Consider the following 14,725-nt stretch of genomic DNA (forward strand, 5'->3'; position numbering starts at 1 on the left):
CGTCGGGACCGACCGATCTAGAGGATCAGGGTGACTCGAATTACCAACAGGTCCTCGTGGGAGATGGAATCTATCTGACTGGCATATTCCAACGAGAGGGCGCAGAGACCCCCCTAGGATTAGGCCAAACATTTCGCGGGTGTAATATTGGGTGTCACAATAGGGTACAATAGGACCTTGTGCATTGAATGTGGTATCAATAGAATATGGATGAATTTCTGGACCGATCAGAGATGCGCACAGATTAAGTTTGAGTATCTACCAGGGATGACACGGTATTAGATGCCTGTAGAAACATATGGCCACATTCTAACTATATGCAGTGCTTTACAAAGGAGGGTACCACAGGGATATCAATATAGAAGCTGTCACACATCAGACATTGAGAGAGATTGTTGGATATTTGACCAGGAAGTCATCCCAAATTTGGTCCAATACCAGCCTCGCGACTTAGGCCCAAGCAAAGGTTTGAGCCTACACAATACGTTTGTGTGCAAAATGATGAGACATGTCTATCCCCAATAATCCAGGTAGAGTGGTCTGACTATTGGCCAACCCCAGCGCCAACAACACCAGCCCCCACAACAGCTGTGCCCTCCCCATCTCCATTGGAGTGCCCAATCCATACCAATGGACTTCCGAGCGGAGTGGCCTTGCAAGCAGAGGGGATCCAGTTGTATGATAATGTACACCACGAGATACTCCCGGTAATAGTGAATTTAACTGACCTGAACTTACCAGAGAAATGCAATTCCAAGGGAAGGGCCCTATATACCAGAATGCTAGATATAGTGCTCAGGTAAGCTAGGGACGCCTTAGAGGCCTCTCAATACCGAGGACACACAGGGTTCCGCCTCCACAATCGAGGATTAGTCAATGACGTACTGACTAGCGTAAATACTGGCGCATCCCTTGTAAATGCCCTGGATATCCAATCCGTGAAAGCTAGCTCAGAAAGTCTTAAGGAGATCATGCGGATTTTGCTCCAAATGTACATTGGTGACGCCAGGACAGGAGTAGACTTGGGACAGCAGACCTCCAAGATTTTATTACAGGGACTTACGATACTCGAGGGGGATGCTGCCACTATTAACCATTTAATTGACCGAGAATACAAGAACACCACTGATGGGGTGAAACGGGACATTTGTCATGCATATGGGGGATGGATGATAGGACAAGTCTGACATAACCTGGACCAGATGCAGGCAGGCAGGGTCCCCGACTGGATCAACAGCACCCATCTAATGTAGTTGGCACAGCACCCAGGATCACTGAATGGCTGTATATTAAAGGGCATGACAAGGGTCTACCCTGTGACGGGTGGGTGCGTTGACTCCCACACCTCATTAGTAGGGATGGTGCTTACGATCCCGATAATGACCGGAAACGCGAATCCATATCCGCAGTACGAGGTAGAAAATATAGGATTGATCAGGGAAAGGGACTACCTGAGGTACTACTCAATGGATCATTACGTGATCAAAAGAAATGGAATCATGAGAGGGGTCTCATTGACTGGGTACTGCAGGGAATGGAGCCTAACGATTTATCCACACCCGGTGGGACAAGGTAGTAAGGATGGATGCGGGTTCAATCAGACTATCGGATGTGTGCTGGAAATAAGTCCAGTGGAATCTGAACCAACCCACTCTGCTTACCGGGAAAAGGGCACAGAGTATTGCGTAGTAACAACTCAACAGACGTGCGACTATGGCGGATTGACATGTAACATCACTAACCCCAACTTCTGCTTTGCACCCAGCCTACTCGTGACAATCGGGCGTGCATGGATAACGTACATTCACGCACGAAAACCGGTCACCCAGAATATAATAGACGAGATAAGAGCGGACCTGGGGCTACATGAGGAACCCCTCGCAGCGCCCATCCCGCATCTTTCAGAGGATCTAAAGAACCTTAGGAATCCTTTAAATGGTATCACCTCCTAAAACAAGAATTACAAGAGCTAGACAAGGAGATCGAAACTGAACTCCATAAGATCCCGTGGTACAAACAAGCCTGGAATTGGGGCTTAAATGTAAACATCCACCCTTGGATTCGCATTATTTCACATATATTGGTGGCTTTACAGGTCGTTTTGGCATTAGGCTGGTTGGTGATGACATGCGCCGCTTGTTCAAAGCAAAGAAATAAAAAGAAAGCTCAAGCAATAGTTAAGGAGCAGGTGTTATTTAGAGCTTAAAAGGCACTGGACCTCCCCTATCCTGTAGTGCCACTACACAAGGAGAACGGGATGTACAAGGCAGGAAAGATAGTAGGTAGTAGATGTCTCCTTGGGCGGATTAGCCAAGGGCCAAAATGAGGGACTGAAGTAGGATTTTAGAATCCCACTGTAGTAAGACCCTGGCAATTGCAAAGTAGGTCAGCAGCAAACCCAACTGCCTAGCAACAGCAGTTCATTATAGGCTGTAATAATGAACATCACGTAAACAGTTCCAAGAAATCGCATGGATGTCCAGCTGCAAGAATGTACACTTCTCTGTAATGGTCATAGACATTGTGGTTGAGATGTACAAACCACACAATTCAAGCAAACTTGTCAACACGATGTTTTTAGATGCAATGTTAATTGTCATGAATCTTGTGTTTGGGCCGAGCAGGTGTGTCTCTGATCGAAATAGGTCAATGTAGCTGTATAATTAAAGCAACAATTTTATGTTCGAGGAGAGCAAGTGTGGATTAGCTTGGGTAAGGACTCAGCTAGGTCGCTCTCCCCTGCAGGTATAGGGAATAAACGATTCCTTGACTTTCAACAGACTTCGAGTGGTGTATTCATTTGGTACACTACATCAAGCACCACTGAAATGAGAGAGAGAGAGAGAAACCAGCACCAATAAACCAGAGAGTGACCAAGAACAATAAATCAGAGAATGACCATCACCAATAAACCAGGTAGTGTCCAGCACCAATAAACCCAAAAGTGACCAGCACCAATTGAATGAAAGTGACCATCACCAATAAACCAGAGAGTGACCAGCACCATTGGAACCAGAGAGTGACCAGCACCATTGGAACCAGAGTGACCAGCACCAATGGAAGCAGAGAGTGACCAGCACCAATGGAACCAGAGAGTGACCTGCACCAATGGAACCAGAGAGTGACCAGCACCAATGGAAGCAGAGAGTGACCAGCACCAATGGAACCAGAGAGTGACCTGCTCCATTGGAACCAGAGTGACCAGCACCAATGGAACCAGAGAGTGACCAGCACCAATGGAGCTTCAATCTAGTTTGTGTCAGCACGTTCAGGGAAGGACCAATGAAAATTGTACGGTGAATAAAACCAACAGAAAGAAAAGTGAGGTGGCAGATTAAGGAAGATATTGCTGGTTACTCCATCCCACCAGTCACACACGTATTACTGGGTCAGCTCTTACTCAGTTGTTGATTGGTGGATCATATCCCACAAAGCTCACTGCATTAGACTTGGTAACAGGAGCATTGAAATTAAGGTTTGGACCCCCTAAACCCATCTTACCTTGACATTGTGTGTGTGCAGCCCTCCTGGGTGCTGGGTCATGTACTGTGCGAGATCCGTTTGCTGAAGGGAGAAAGAGATAAAGTGTATAAGGAACCATAAAGAACCAGAAAAAGACCAGACTCAGCCAGAACAGAGAGGCTTGTGTAACTGCCATTGAATGCAAACAGTACTGATCAAATCCTTAAATCACACTGCAAAACACTAGTGTGACGCTATTTAATTGTGTATCACAAATATACTTCCCCTTCTTTGTTCAGTTGCTTGCCGACATTTTCAACCTTTCCCTATCTGCAGGCAATGTTCTTATTAATTTCAAAATCCCCTCTGTCTGCTCAAACTATCAGCCTGTGTGAAGCCAATTTTTAAAGATCTCACCAGCAATGGTTGCCTACTCTGATACAACCAGCACAATCTCAGTGTTGTATTGTACCCCATATTTGTGCTTTAAACCCCACATATGCCCCATCACCAAACCCCTTTCTTGTGCACCCCAAGATATTGCCCCTATCTTACCCCATCTTGTTGTGTCAATGCTTCCAGAATTGATTTCTCTGAAACTCTCATTGCTAGACTGCCCTCTCCCACCCGAGGCAAACTACAACTAATCCGGAACTAGTCCCACACAACCAGCACTCCTGTCCCAACGGTCTCCTGCTCCTCACTGAATCGATTTCAAGATCTTTATCCTCATCTGCAAATATCTGCACAACTTCAACCCTATCTGGAAAATCTCCACAGGCTGAACCTTTGAACCTCCTCACTTCAGACAAAAAAAAACATCCCTGTCCCCGATCCAACCACTCCCGCTCAAAATACCAAGCAACTTCCTTAGTCACAAACCTCTTCAAACAAGTGTATGTAAATATGTCTACTTGTTCTTCACCTTGATCCGAGATGCAGTACACTCATCTTCTCTCCATCATCCTAGGCCAGTCCATCAGCTACTATACCCAGCCCCGTGACACACTAATCTATCTCTTTGACCATGGTTTCTATTTCCCCCTCCCAAACTCTTTTGCTCCCTCCACGTTGTAAACTTCCCCCATGTACTTCATGTGATACCTGTACCTGAAAGCACACTGTTGTTATACGATAGGTCTATCAGCACAATACCACTGTGCATGTGTGTCACTACATCAGAGTCAGCAACCTGTGTGCCATTCGCAGACCAGTATTAAAAGAGGTTGAAGTTCAGATCAGTCATGATCTGACTGAATTGCAGAACAGGCTCAAGCGGCTGAATGGCCTTCTGCTGGTCCTATGCTCCCATCCTCCTTCTGCCTGTGTGGAAATCAAGACATCACAGTGTCTCCGAGAACTCCGTTCCTCCAATTCTGGCTTTTTGTGCAACCCCAATTTTAATCACTCTACCATTGGTGGCCATGCCTTCAGCTGCCTGGGCCCTAAGTTTTGGAATCCTTTCCATAAAGCTCTCCACCTCTCTACCTCTCACTCCTCCTTAAAACCTACCTCTTTGACCAAGCTTTTGATTACCTGCTCTATTATCTCCTTATATGGGGCTCAATTTTCCCCAAAGCCGTTTTTTTGGCGTACTTGAAGAGTTATGCCTGTTTTCTTGGGGCCCAACTATGCCAAAAAAATTTATCCAACTTTCCCCATTTGAATTGTTCATTTTGGCGCTGCTTAGCCTGTCCCTTAACTTTGGGGGCGGAGCCTAAGATCAACTCCAAAAAGATCATGTTGCCAGGGTAACGAGGGACACACTGCAGGCTGAGGCTGGAAAGTGAAACATACAACACAATCTGGCCAGCTCACAGCAACCTGCACAAGCACCTTGCAGCATTCCAGCATTAAATTATTAACGTGTTTATTCCAAAAGTTGATCCCCCCTGCTGCCCCACTCCCGGTGCCACTCCTAACCCTGGCCGAAGGGCCTCCCCCCTCCCAATGCCGGCTCTGCTCCTGTCCGAAAGGCCTACTCCCCTTCTCCCCTCTCCCCCCCACCCCCCCAACTCTGCTGCTGCTGTCCGGGCCGTGGAACTGCATCTGCTGTACTGATTCTCTTACCTGCGCCGATTTTGTTAACTGCCCAGAAGGTTTTTCCAGAGTGGTTACATACGCCAGCCTAAAAAAAAATGGAGTAAATCGGAGCTGGCCAAACTTGCTTCAGTGGCCAGAATTGGCACAGGTGGCAGGTTACGCCTCCAATGAGGTTAAAAAAAAAATCGTAGCCTAAAAAAATCCTACCTAAGTGAATAATGTTAACACAGTTTGGATAAACTTGGAGATTTTAATTTACACCAAAAAAAACGGTGCAGGCCAAAAAAACGCTGCAGATAATTGGGGAAAATTGAGCCCAATGTTCGGTGTCAAATTGTGTCTAATAATGTTCCTGTGAAACACCTCAGGACATTTTGGTATGTTAAAGGCGTTATATAAATACACCTTGTTATTAACTTAGGACATCAAAATTGGGAAATTCCTCACTCCCTCTCAGTCTATGTATAAACTGTAGGATTTGAAATATCAATCGTGGCGTCACTTACTCACTAATGACTGAGTTACACTTCCTACTATATCCAACCTTAGTGGCATTATGAGTCTTTTGGCCTTTCACCTGTGCTTCTGAATACAGAGTGCTGGTGTTTAATTTCCGCACGATGGCTCTATTTGGTTACACACACGATTCACTCCCTTGAGCCTGGGCGGTGATCACTCACCACATATTCAAAGACGAAGGTCAGGGTCTCCTGCGTGTGGATGATGTCATGCAGAAGCACTATATTGCTGTGCTTCAAACCCTTCAGCAGGGATGCTGGAAACAACAGAAGAAAACATCCGGAGACGGAAAATTTTCAGCAATAGAAAAAGGGCAATTTAGAACAGTAAATTCCTCCTGCTTTCACGCAGCACTCACACTGACCCACGTTCTTACCATACCGATTTACAGTAAATATAACGCACCCTCACTCTGTTCCACCCCCACTGGAGTGATTTACAGTATATATAACACACTCTCACTCTGTTCCACCCCCACTGGAGTGATTTACAGTATATATAACACACTCTCACCCCCACTGGAGTGATTTACAGTATATATAACACACCCTCACTCTGTTCCACCCCCACTGGAGTGATTTACAGTATATATAACGCACCCTCACTCTGTTCCACCCCCACTGGAATGATTTACAGTATATATAACGCACTCTCACTCTGTTCTACCCTCACTGGAGTGATTTACAGTATATATAACGCACTCTCACTCTGTTCCACCCCCACTGGAGTGATTTACAGTATATATAACACACTCTCACCCCCACTGGAGTGATTTACAGTATATATAACACACTCTCACTCTGTTCCACCCCCACTGGAGTGATTTACAGTATATATAACACACTCTCACTCTGTTCCACCCCCACTGGAGTGATTTACAGTATATATAACACACCCTCACTCTGTTCCACCCCCACTGGAGTGATTTACAGTATATATAACACACTCTCACTCTGTTCCACCCCCACTGGAGTGATTTACGGTATATATAACGCACCCGCACTCTGTACCCACCCTCGCGGATTGCTGTAAAAGGAACGCCTTCTTCTTCCTGCATCTTAATCACCTTCAAGGCAACAAGATTGCCATTTATCCTGTGCAGAGAGGATGGTTAACATCAGTGATATTAATAGTTACAATTATACAGCCTCTGATCCCATCTCTCTGAAATATGCCGGAACATTCAAGAGTGAGGAGGAATGTGGGATAGATCTCAAAAAGACAGGTTGATTAGTGGAATGGGAAAATCCAATTTCATATGGAGAGCTGAGAGGTAATATATTTTCGGATGGGAAAACGTAACGTGAGTGAACACTGAATGAAGAGACACTGAAGTGTGTGGCTGAACAGAGACCACTGAGGTTCAAATATATAATTCCCTAAAAGTGCAAGTGCAGGGAGATAAACCCATCAAAGAGGTCAGCTTAAGTTCAATAAAAAAGGGCATTTTAGGGCTGTTTTTGGTGCCCAATTATAGAAAGGACATTAACACCATAGAGAGAGAACAACACATATTCACCAGCTTGATGCTAGGATGGGAAACTATAGTTATGAGGGAGACTGTAGATACTGCAACTGTTTCCACTGGTGGCGAGAAAGCTAAGAGGAGATTTAATGAGGAACAAAATTAGATTTCTGGGAGCTAGAAGTGAGGGTCACCTGACCCCATCACACACCCTTCCTGCCACCTGTTCCCATCACAACCCCTCCCTGCCGTGACTCCATCACACCCCCTCCCTTCCCCCCGAACCCATCACACACCCTCCCTGCCCCCTGACCTCATCACAGCCCCTTCCTGCCACCTGTTCCCATCACACCCCTTCCCTGCCCCTTGACCCCATCACATCGCCTTCCTGGCCCCGACCTCAACACATCCCCTCCCTTCCCATGAGCCCACCACACCCCTCCCCGCAGCCTGCTCCACCCCTTTTCCACATCTGGGAAATTAGAGATAATAGTTTCTTGAGTTTGATGGACACCATATTGGATAATACGTGATAATTGGACAATGGATCTCAAAGAGTTACAGTGCTGGAGGATCATCCCTTACTGGGGGCCAAGGAGGGTAAAAACTTTACAACTAACCTGCTTATCCCCTTGTACACTGTGGAGTAGGATCCTTCCCCCAGTTTCTCCAGATTTAGGTAGGAGGCAGCAGTCCCAAATCGTAGACCACTTTGCTGAAAAAAAGAAACTAATATTACAATATCCTTTAAAGAAACACTTGCGTTTCTACAGCACCTTTCTTTTTTTATTCATTTATGGGATGTGGACGTCGCTGGCACAGCCAGCATTTTTTGCCCATCTCAAATTGCCCTTGAGAAGGTGGTAGTGAGCATCTTCTTGTGGTGAAGGAGCTCCCACAGTGCTCTTAAGGTGGGAGTTCCAGAATTTTGACCCAGCGACGATGAAGGAATGACGATATATTTCCTGACGATATATTTCCAAGTCAGGATGGTGTGTAACTTGGAGGTGATGGGTGTGGAGGCTGCTGTCGTAGAAGCCTTGGCGAGTTCCTGCAGTGCATCATGTAAATGGTACACACTGCAGCCACGGTACGCTGGTGGTGGAGGGAGTGAATGCTGAAGGTGGTGGATGGGGTGCCAATCAAGCGAGGTGATTCATCCTGGATGGTTTCGAGCTTCTCGAGTGTTGTTAGAGCTGCACTCATCCAGGCAAGTGGAGAGTATTCCATCACACTCCTGACTTATGCCTTGTAGATGGTGGAAAGGCTTTGGGGAGTCAGGAGGTGAGTCACTCACCATAGTATAGCCAGCCTCTGATCGCTTTTAGCCACAGTATTTATGTGGCTGGTCCAGTTAAGTTTCTGGTTAATGGTGACCCCCAGGATGTTGATGGTGGGAGAATTTGGGGATGGTAGTACAGTTGAATGTCAAGGGGCGGTGGTTAGACTCTCACTTGTTGGAGATAGTCATTGCCTAGTACTTGTGTGGCGTGAATGTTACTTGTCACTTATCAGCCCAAGCCTGAATTTCGTCCAGGTCTTGCTGCATGCGGGCATGGACTGCTTCATTATCTGAGGAGTTGCGAATGGAACTGAACACTATGCAATCATCAGCGAACATCCCCACTTCTGACCTTATGATGGAAGGAAGGATTGATGAAGCAGCTGAAGATGGTTGAGCCAAGGACACTGCCCTTAGGAACTCCAGTAGCGATGTCCTGGGGCTGAGATGATTGGTTTCCAATAACCACAACCATCTTCCTTTGTGCTATGTCTGACCCCAGTTAGTGGAGAGTTTTCTCTCTGATCTCCATTGACTTTAATTTTGCTTGATAAGATATGCCAAATAAGGCTTCAATGGGTTGGGGGTAATATATTAGCATGGATAGAGGATTGGTTAATGGACAGAAAACAGAAAGTAGGGATGAACGGATCATTTTCAGATTGACAGGCTGTAGCTAGTGGGTGCCGCAGGGATCAGTGCTGGCACCTCAGCTATTTACAATCTATATTAATGACTTAGATGCAAGGACCAAGTGCAATGTATCCAAATTTGCTGATGATACAAAGCTAATTGAGAAAGTAAGGGGTGAGGGGGACACAAAGAGTCTGCAAGGGGATATAGACAGGTTAAGTGAGTGGGCAATAGGTGGCAGATGGGGTATAATGTGGGGAAATGTGAGGTTATTCACTTTGGTAGGAAGAATAGAAAAACAGAGTATGTTTTAAATGGTGAGAAACTATTAAATATTGGTGTTGAGAGAGATTTAGGTGTCCTCGTATAGGAAACATGGGGGTCGAAAATGCCCCCCTCCTTAAGATCCATTACCACGGTAAGGGGGCAGTAAGGCCTTTCCGACCAGGGACAGGCGGATGGGCCAACCCATCAGAAATTGCCCCCAGGCCAGGAGTGGCGGAAACGGGTTTCCGCCCCGCCCGTGTTGCCGCCCCGTCGGGCACGAGCCGACCCCTTACCGCCCCGCGAGGGAAATTGCGCCGCGGGTGCAGAGCGGCTCCCGGTCGGTGTCCCCGACAGCTTTTCCTGGTGGGAGGCTGCCAGTAGCTGGGCGGCGTGTCCACCCTTAAAGGGGAGGGTGCACTACTGCGGCCGCCATTTTATTTTAATTGTCGGCCGACTCCGAAGTCGTCCCGACAATGGCGGCTACGGGTTCAGCTGGGCCGCCAAAAGACAGCCCGGCACCCCCTCTTGGGTGCCGGACCGCTGGCCTGGCCAAAACCTTCCCTGGTGGCCCAGCAGGCGCCACTAAAGTGGCTGCAGAGCTCGCAGCGGCCCTCCCCTTTAACTGAAGGGGAGGGATGTCGTTATGACACCGCCCGCCTTCAGCCACGCAGCCGCCCGAAACGCCGCCCCGACCGCAACTCTAACAAAAAGAGGGCAAAATCCTTCTATTCTCCATCCCCAAGGATTGGAGCAGAGAATAAGCATTCATTTTGAAAGGTGCCTTCCGTTTGGGGCAGAGTGCAAATTTTGGCCCCACAGAGTGTTAGCATGCAGGTACAACAATCAATTAGGAAGGCAAATGGCATGTCGGCTCTTATTGCAAGGGGGTTGAAGTACAAGAGTAAGGAAGTCTTATTACAATTCTACAGGGTTTTGATGAGACCACAACTGGCGTACCGTGCAGTTTTGGTCTCCTTATCTGAGGAAGGGTGCAACGAAGGTTCACTAGATTGATTCCTGGGGTGAGAGGGTTGTCCTATGAAAAGAGATTTAGTAGATTGGGCCTATACTCTCTGGATTTTAGAAGAATGAGAGGTGATCTCATTGAAACTGAAGGGAATTTATGGGGTAGATGCTGAGAGGTTGTTTCCCCTCTCTGGAGAGTCTAGAGCTTGGGGGCATAGTCTCAGGATAAGGGGTCAGCCATTAAAGATTGAGATGAGGAGAAATTTCTTCACTCAGAGAGTTTTGAATCTTTGGAATTCTCTATCGCAAAGAGTTGTGGATGCTGAGTTGTTCAATATATTCAAGACAGAGATAGATAGATCTAGGGGAATCAAGGGATATGGAGATCAGGTGGGAAAGAGGAGTTGAGGTCGAAGATCAGTCATGATCTTATTGAATGGTGGAGCATTCTTGAGGGGGCCATATGGCATATTCCTGCTCCTAATTCTTATGTTCTCATGTAGAGCTCCTTGATGCCACACTCGGTCAAATGCTGCTTTGATTTCAAGGGCAGTCACTCTTGCCTCACCTCTGGAATTCAGCTCTTTTGTGCATGTTGAGACCAAGTCTGCAATGAGGTCCTGGTGGAATCTAATCTGAACATCGGTGGGAAGGTTATTGGTAAGTGCTGTTTTATAGCACTATTGACGACACCTTTCATCACTTTGCTGATGATTGAGCATGGGCTGATGGGGCATAAATGTCCAGGTTGGATTTGTCCTGCTTCTTATGAACAGGACATACCTGGGCAATTTTCCATTTTGTCGGATAACAGTGTTGCAGCTGTACTGGAACAGCTTGGATGAAGCACAAGTCTTCAGCACCACAGCCAGGATGTTGTTGGGGCCCATAGTCTTTGCTTTATCCAGTGTGCTTAGCTGCTTCTTGATATCATGTGGAGTGAATCGAATTGGCTCCAGACTAGCTTCTGTGATGGTGGGGAACTCATCATTCACTCGTCACTTCTGGCTGAAGATGGTTGCAAAGGCTTCAGCCTTGTCTTTTTCACTCAAGTGCTGGATTCCACCATCATTGAGGATAGGGATGATCATGGAGCCTCCTCATCCCGTTAGTTGTTGAATTGTCCACCACCATTCATGACCAGATGTGGCAAGATCGCAGAGCTATGAAATGATCGTTCATTGTGCAATCGTTTGGCTCTGTCTATAGGATACTGCTTCCACTGTTTAGCATGCATGTAGTCCTGTATTGTAGCTTCACCAGGTTGGCACTTCATTTTTAGGTATGCCTGGTGCTGCTCCTGACATGCTCCCAGACATGCTCTTCTACACTCCTCATTGAACCAGAGTTGGTCCCCTGGCTTGATGGTGATGGTGGAGTGAGGGATATGCCAGGTCAAGAGGTTACAGATTGTGGTGAAATACAATTCTGCTGCTGCTGATGGCCCACAGTGCCTCATGGATGCCCAGTTTTGAGCTGGTAGATCTATTCTGAATCGATCCCATTTAGCACGGTGATAGTGTCACACAATGCAGCAGCTCAGAGTAGGAAATCTGAGAGTTTGGTAAGTGGGAGAGTTCGGTGAAGTGGGGGAGGGAGGTGTTGCTTTGCCTTGTTTTTCCTAACTTTTTCCGCAGAGCAGCGGTGTACCTGAGCGGGAGCAGACCAAGGCCCGAGAATGGGGACAAAAGCCACAGCAGACCACAGCAATACGGTCAGTGTGATCTCCATGTCTAGTTTCGATCGCCTGGTTGGATCGGAGAGAAATTTTCCCAGATTTTTTCCCCCAATTAGCCTGGGTTTTTATCTGTTTTTTTGCCTCTCCCAGGAGATCGCACGGCTCCGGGTGAGGAGAACTCTGCAGTGTGACATCACAGGTAAGGCAGGTAAGTGATTGGTAGTGATTGTGGGCTAAGTTTTTCTTTTAAATTAACATATAGCATATAACTAAATTCTTATTTGCTTAACTAATTTACTAAACTATATAAGGTAAATACTTTGATTATACTGAACTAATTATTTAAATTAAATAATGGGAAAACAGGAGATGTGTTGCTGCTGCAATATGTGGGAGCTTCTGGACGTTTTGGTCCAGGGCGACTACATCTGTGGTAAGTGTCTGAGGCTCGATGTACTTCGGCTCCAAGTTGAGGAGCTGGAGTCCGAGCTGCAGACATTGCGAGACATCAGGGAGGGAGAAAGTTACCTGGACCTTTTGCTCCAGGAGCCAGCTACACCCTCCTAGATTAAATACTTTAGAATTGACATGTGGTCAGGGACAGGAGGGTGTGACTGCGAAGCATGTAAGGGGATCCAGGAGGTAGTATTACAGGAGCCTCAGTCCCTGCACTTGTCCAATAGATTTGTGGTTCTTGCAACCCTTGTGGACAAGTGTGCAGACTGCGGGTTGGATGAGCAGATTGACCAAGGCACCGTGGTACAGAAAGCCATTCAAGTGGGAGGAGTAAAGAGGCAGGTGGTTGTAGTAGGGGACAGTATAGTTAGGGGGATAGATAGGGTTCTCTGCAGCCGAGAGTGTGGGTCCCGAAGGTTGTGTTGCCTACCTGGTGCCAGAGTAAAGGACATCTCCGGGCTGGAGAAGAACTTGGAGTGGGAGAAGGAGGATCCAGTTGCCATGGTACACATAAGTACCAATGACATAGGTAGAAGTAAGAAAGAGGTTCTGCTGAGAACGTTTGAGCAGCTAGGGACTAAATTGAAAAGCAGAACTACAAAAGTAATAATTTCTGCATTATTATCTGAGTCACGAGCAAATTGGCACAGGGTCAATAGAATCAGGGAGATGAATATGCGGCTCAGAGGATGGTGTGGGAGAAGTGGGTTTCAATTCGTGGGACACTGGCACCAATACTCGGGAAAGAGAGAGCTGTTCCGTGGGGACGGACTACACCTGAACTATGCTGGGACCAGAGTTCTAGCGAATCGAATAACTAGGGAGGTAGACAGGGCTTTAAACTAAATGGGGCGGGGGGGGGGAGGAGGGTCCCAGTGGAGAGAAATCTAGAATGCTAAAGAGAAATGAAAAGGAAGCAATGCAGGAATGTGATTGTGGTAAGGATAACCAGATTATGTCAGGAAGGGACAGAGCATACAAACAAAAGAGTGCACTAACAAATAGGGTCCAGGTAAGAAAAAATAGTGATGACAAATAGGGCTATAGTTCAAAATAATGTAAAGATACCTAATAATATTAAAAAGATAAATCTAAAAGCACTGTATCGGAATGCACGAAGCATACATAATAAGGTAGATGAATTAACAGCGCAAATAGATGTAAACGGATACGATATTGTTGTAATTACGGAGACATGGTTGCAGGGTGACCAGGGTTGGGAACTGAATATCCTTGGATATTCGATATTTGGAAGGACAGGCAAAAAGGAAAAGGAGGTGGTGTGGTGTTGTTAGTAAAGGATGAAATCAGAGCAATAGTGAGAAGGAAATTTGCTCAGAAAATCAAGATGTAGAATCTGTCTGGGCGGAGCTAAGGAGCACTAAGGGGCAAAAAACATTGGTGGGAGTTGTCTATAGGCCTCCAAACAGTAGTGGTAGTGTAGGGGACGGTATCAAACAGGAAATTAGAGATGCATGTAACAAGGGTACTACAGTAATCGTAGGTGACTTTAATCTACATATAGACTGGCCAAACCAAATTAGTAATAATACTGTGGAGGATTAATTCCTGGAGTTTGTATGATATGGTTTTTTAGACCAGTATGTTGAGGAGCCTACTAGGGAACAGGCTATACTAGATTGGGAATTGTGTAATGAGAAGGGGTTACTTAACAGTCTTGTTGTGCGGGGTCCTTTAGGGAAGAGTGACCATAACAGATTTAATTCTTTATTAAGGTAGAAAGTGAAGTAGTCCAATCCGAAACTAGGGTCCTAAATCTAAACAAAGGAAACTACGAAGGTATGAGGAATGAATTGGCTATGATAGATTGGGAAGATTCATTAAAAGGCATGACGGTGGATAGACAATGGCTAACATTTAAGGAACGAATGCATGAATTGTAACAGTTATCCATTCCTTTCTGGCGCAAAAACACAAAAGGAAAAGTGTCCCA

The 14,725-nt window shown here is 46.3% G+C and overlaps 1 protein-coding gene across 1 annotated transcript in view; it reads right to left on the minus strand.

The window, feature by feature from the left end:
• The window catches only part of cdk15 (cyclin-dependent kinase 15), an 85,543-nt gene that overhangs the window by 49,287 nt on the left and 21,531 nt on the right, over nt 1-14,725 (minus strand). Inside the window, exons 4-7 of the mRNA XM_070876103.1 lie at nt 8,110-8,204; nt 7,039-7,118; nt 6,186-6,280; nt 3,502-3,564 (exon numbers count right to left, since the gene is read on the minus strand). Of these exons, the coding sequence (XP_070732204.1) occupies nt 3,502-3,564; nt 6,186-6,280; nt 7,039-7,118; nt 8,110-8,204 (333 nt within the window). The remainder of the gene's footprint in view (nt 1-3,501; nt 3,565-6,185; nt 6,281-7,038; nt 7,119-8,109; nt 8,205-14,725) is intronic.

This window comes from Pristiophorus japonicus, chromosome 3 (assembly GCF_044704955.1).
Source record: "Pristiophorus japonicus isolate sPriJap1 chromosome 3, sPriJap1.hap1, whole genome shotgun sequence".
NCBI lineage: Eukaryota > Metazoa > Chordata > Chondrichthyes > Pristiophoridae > Pristiophorus > Pristiophorus japonicus.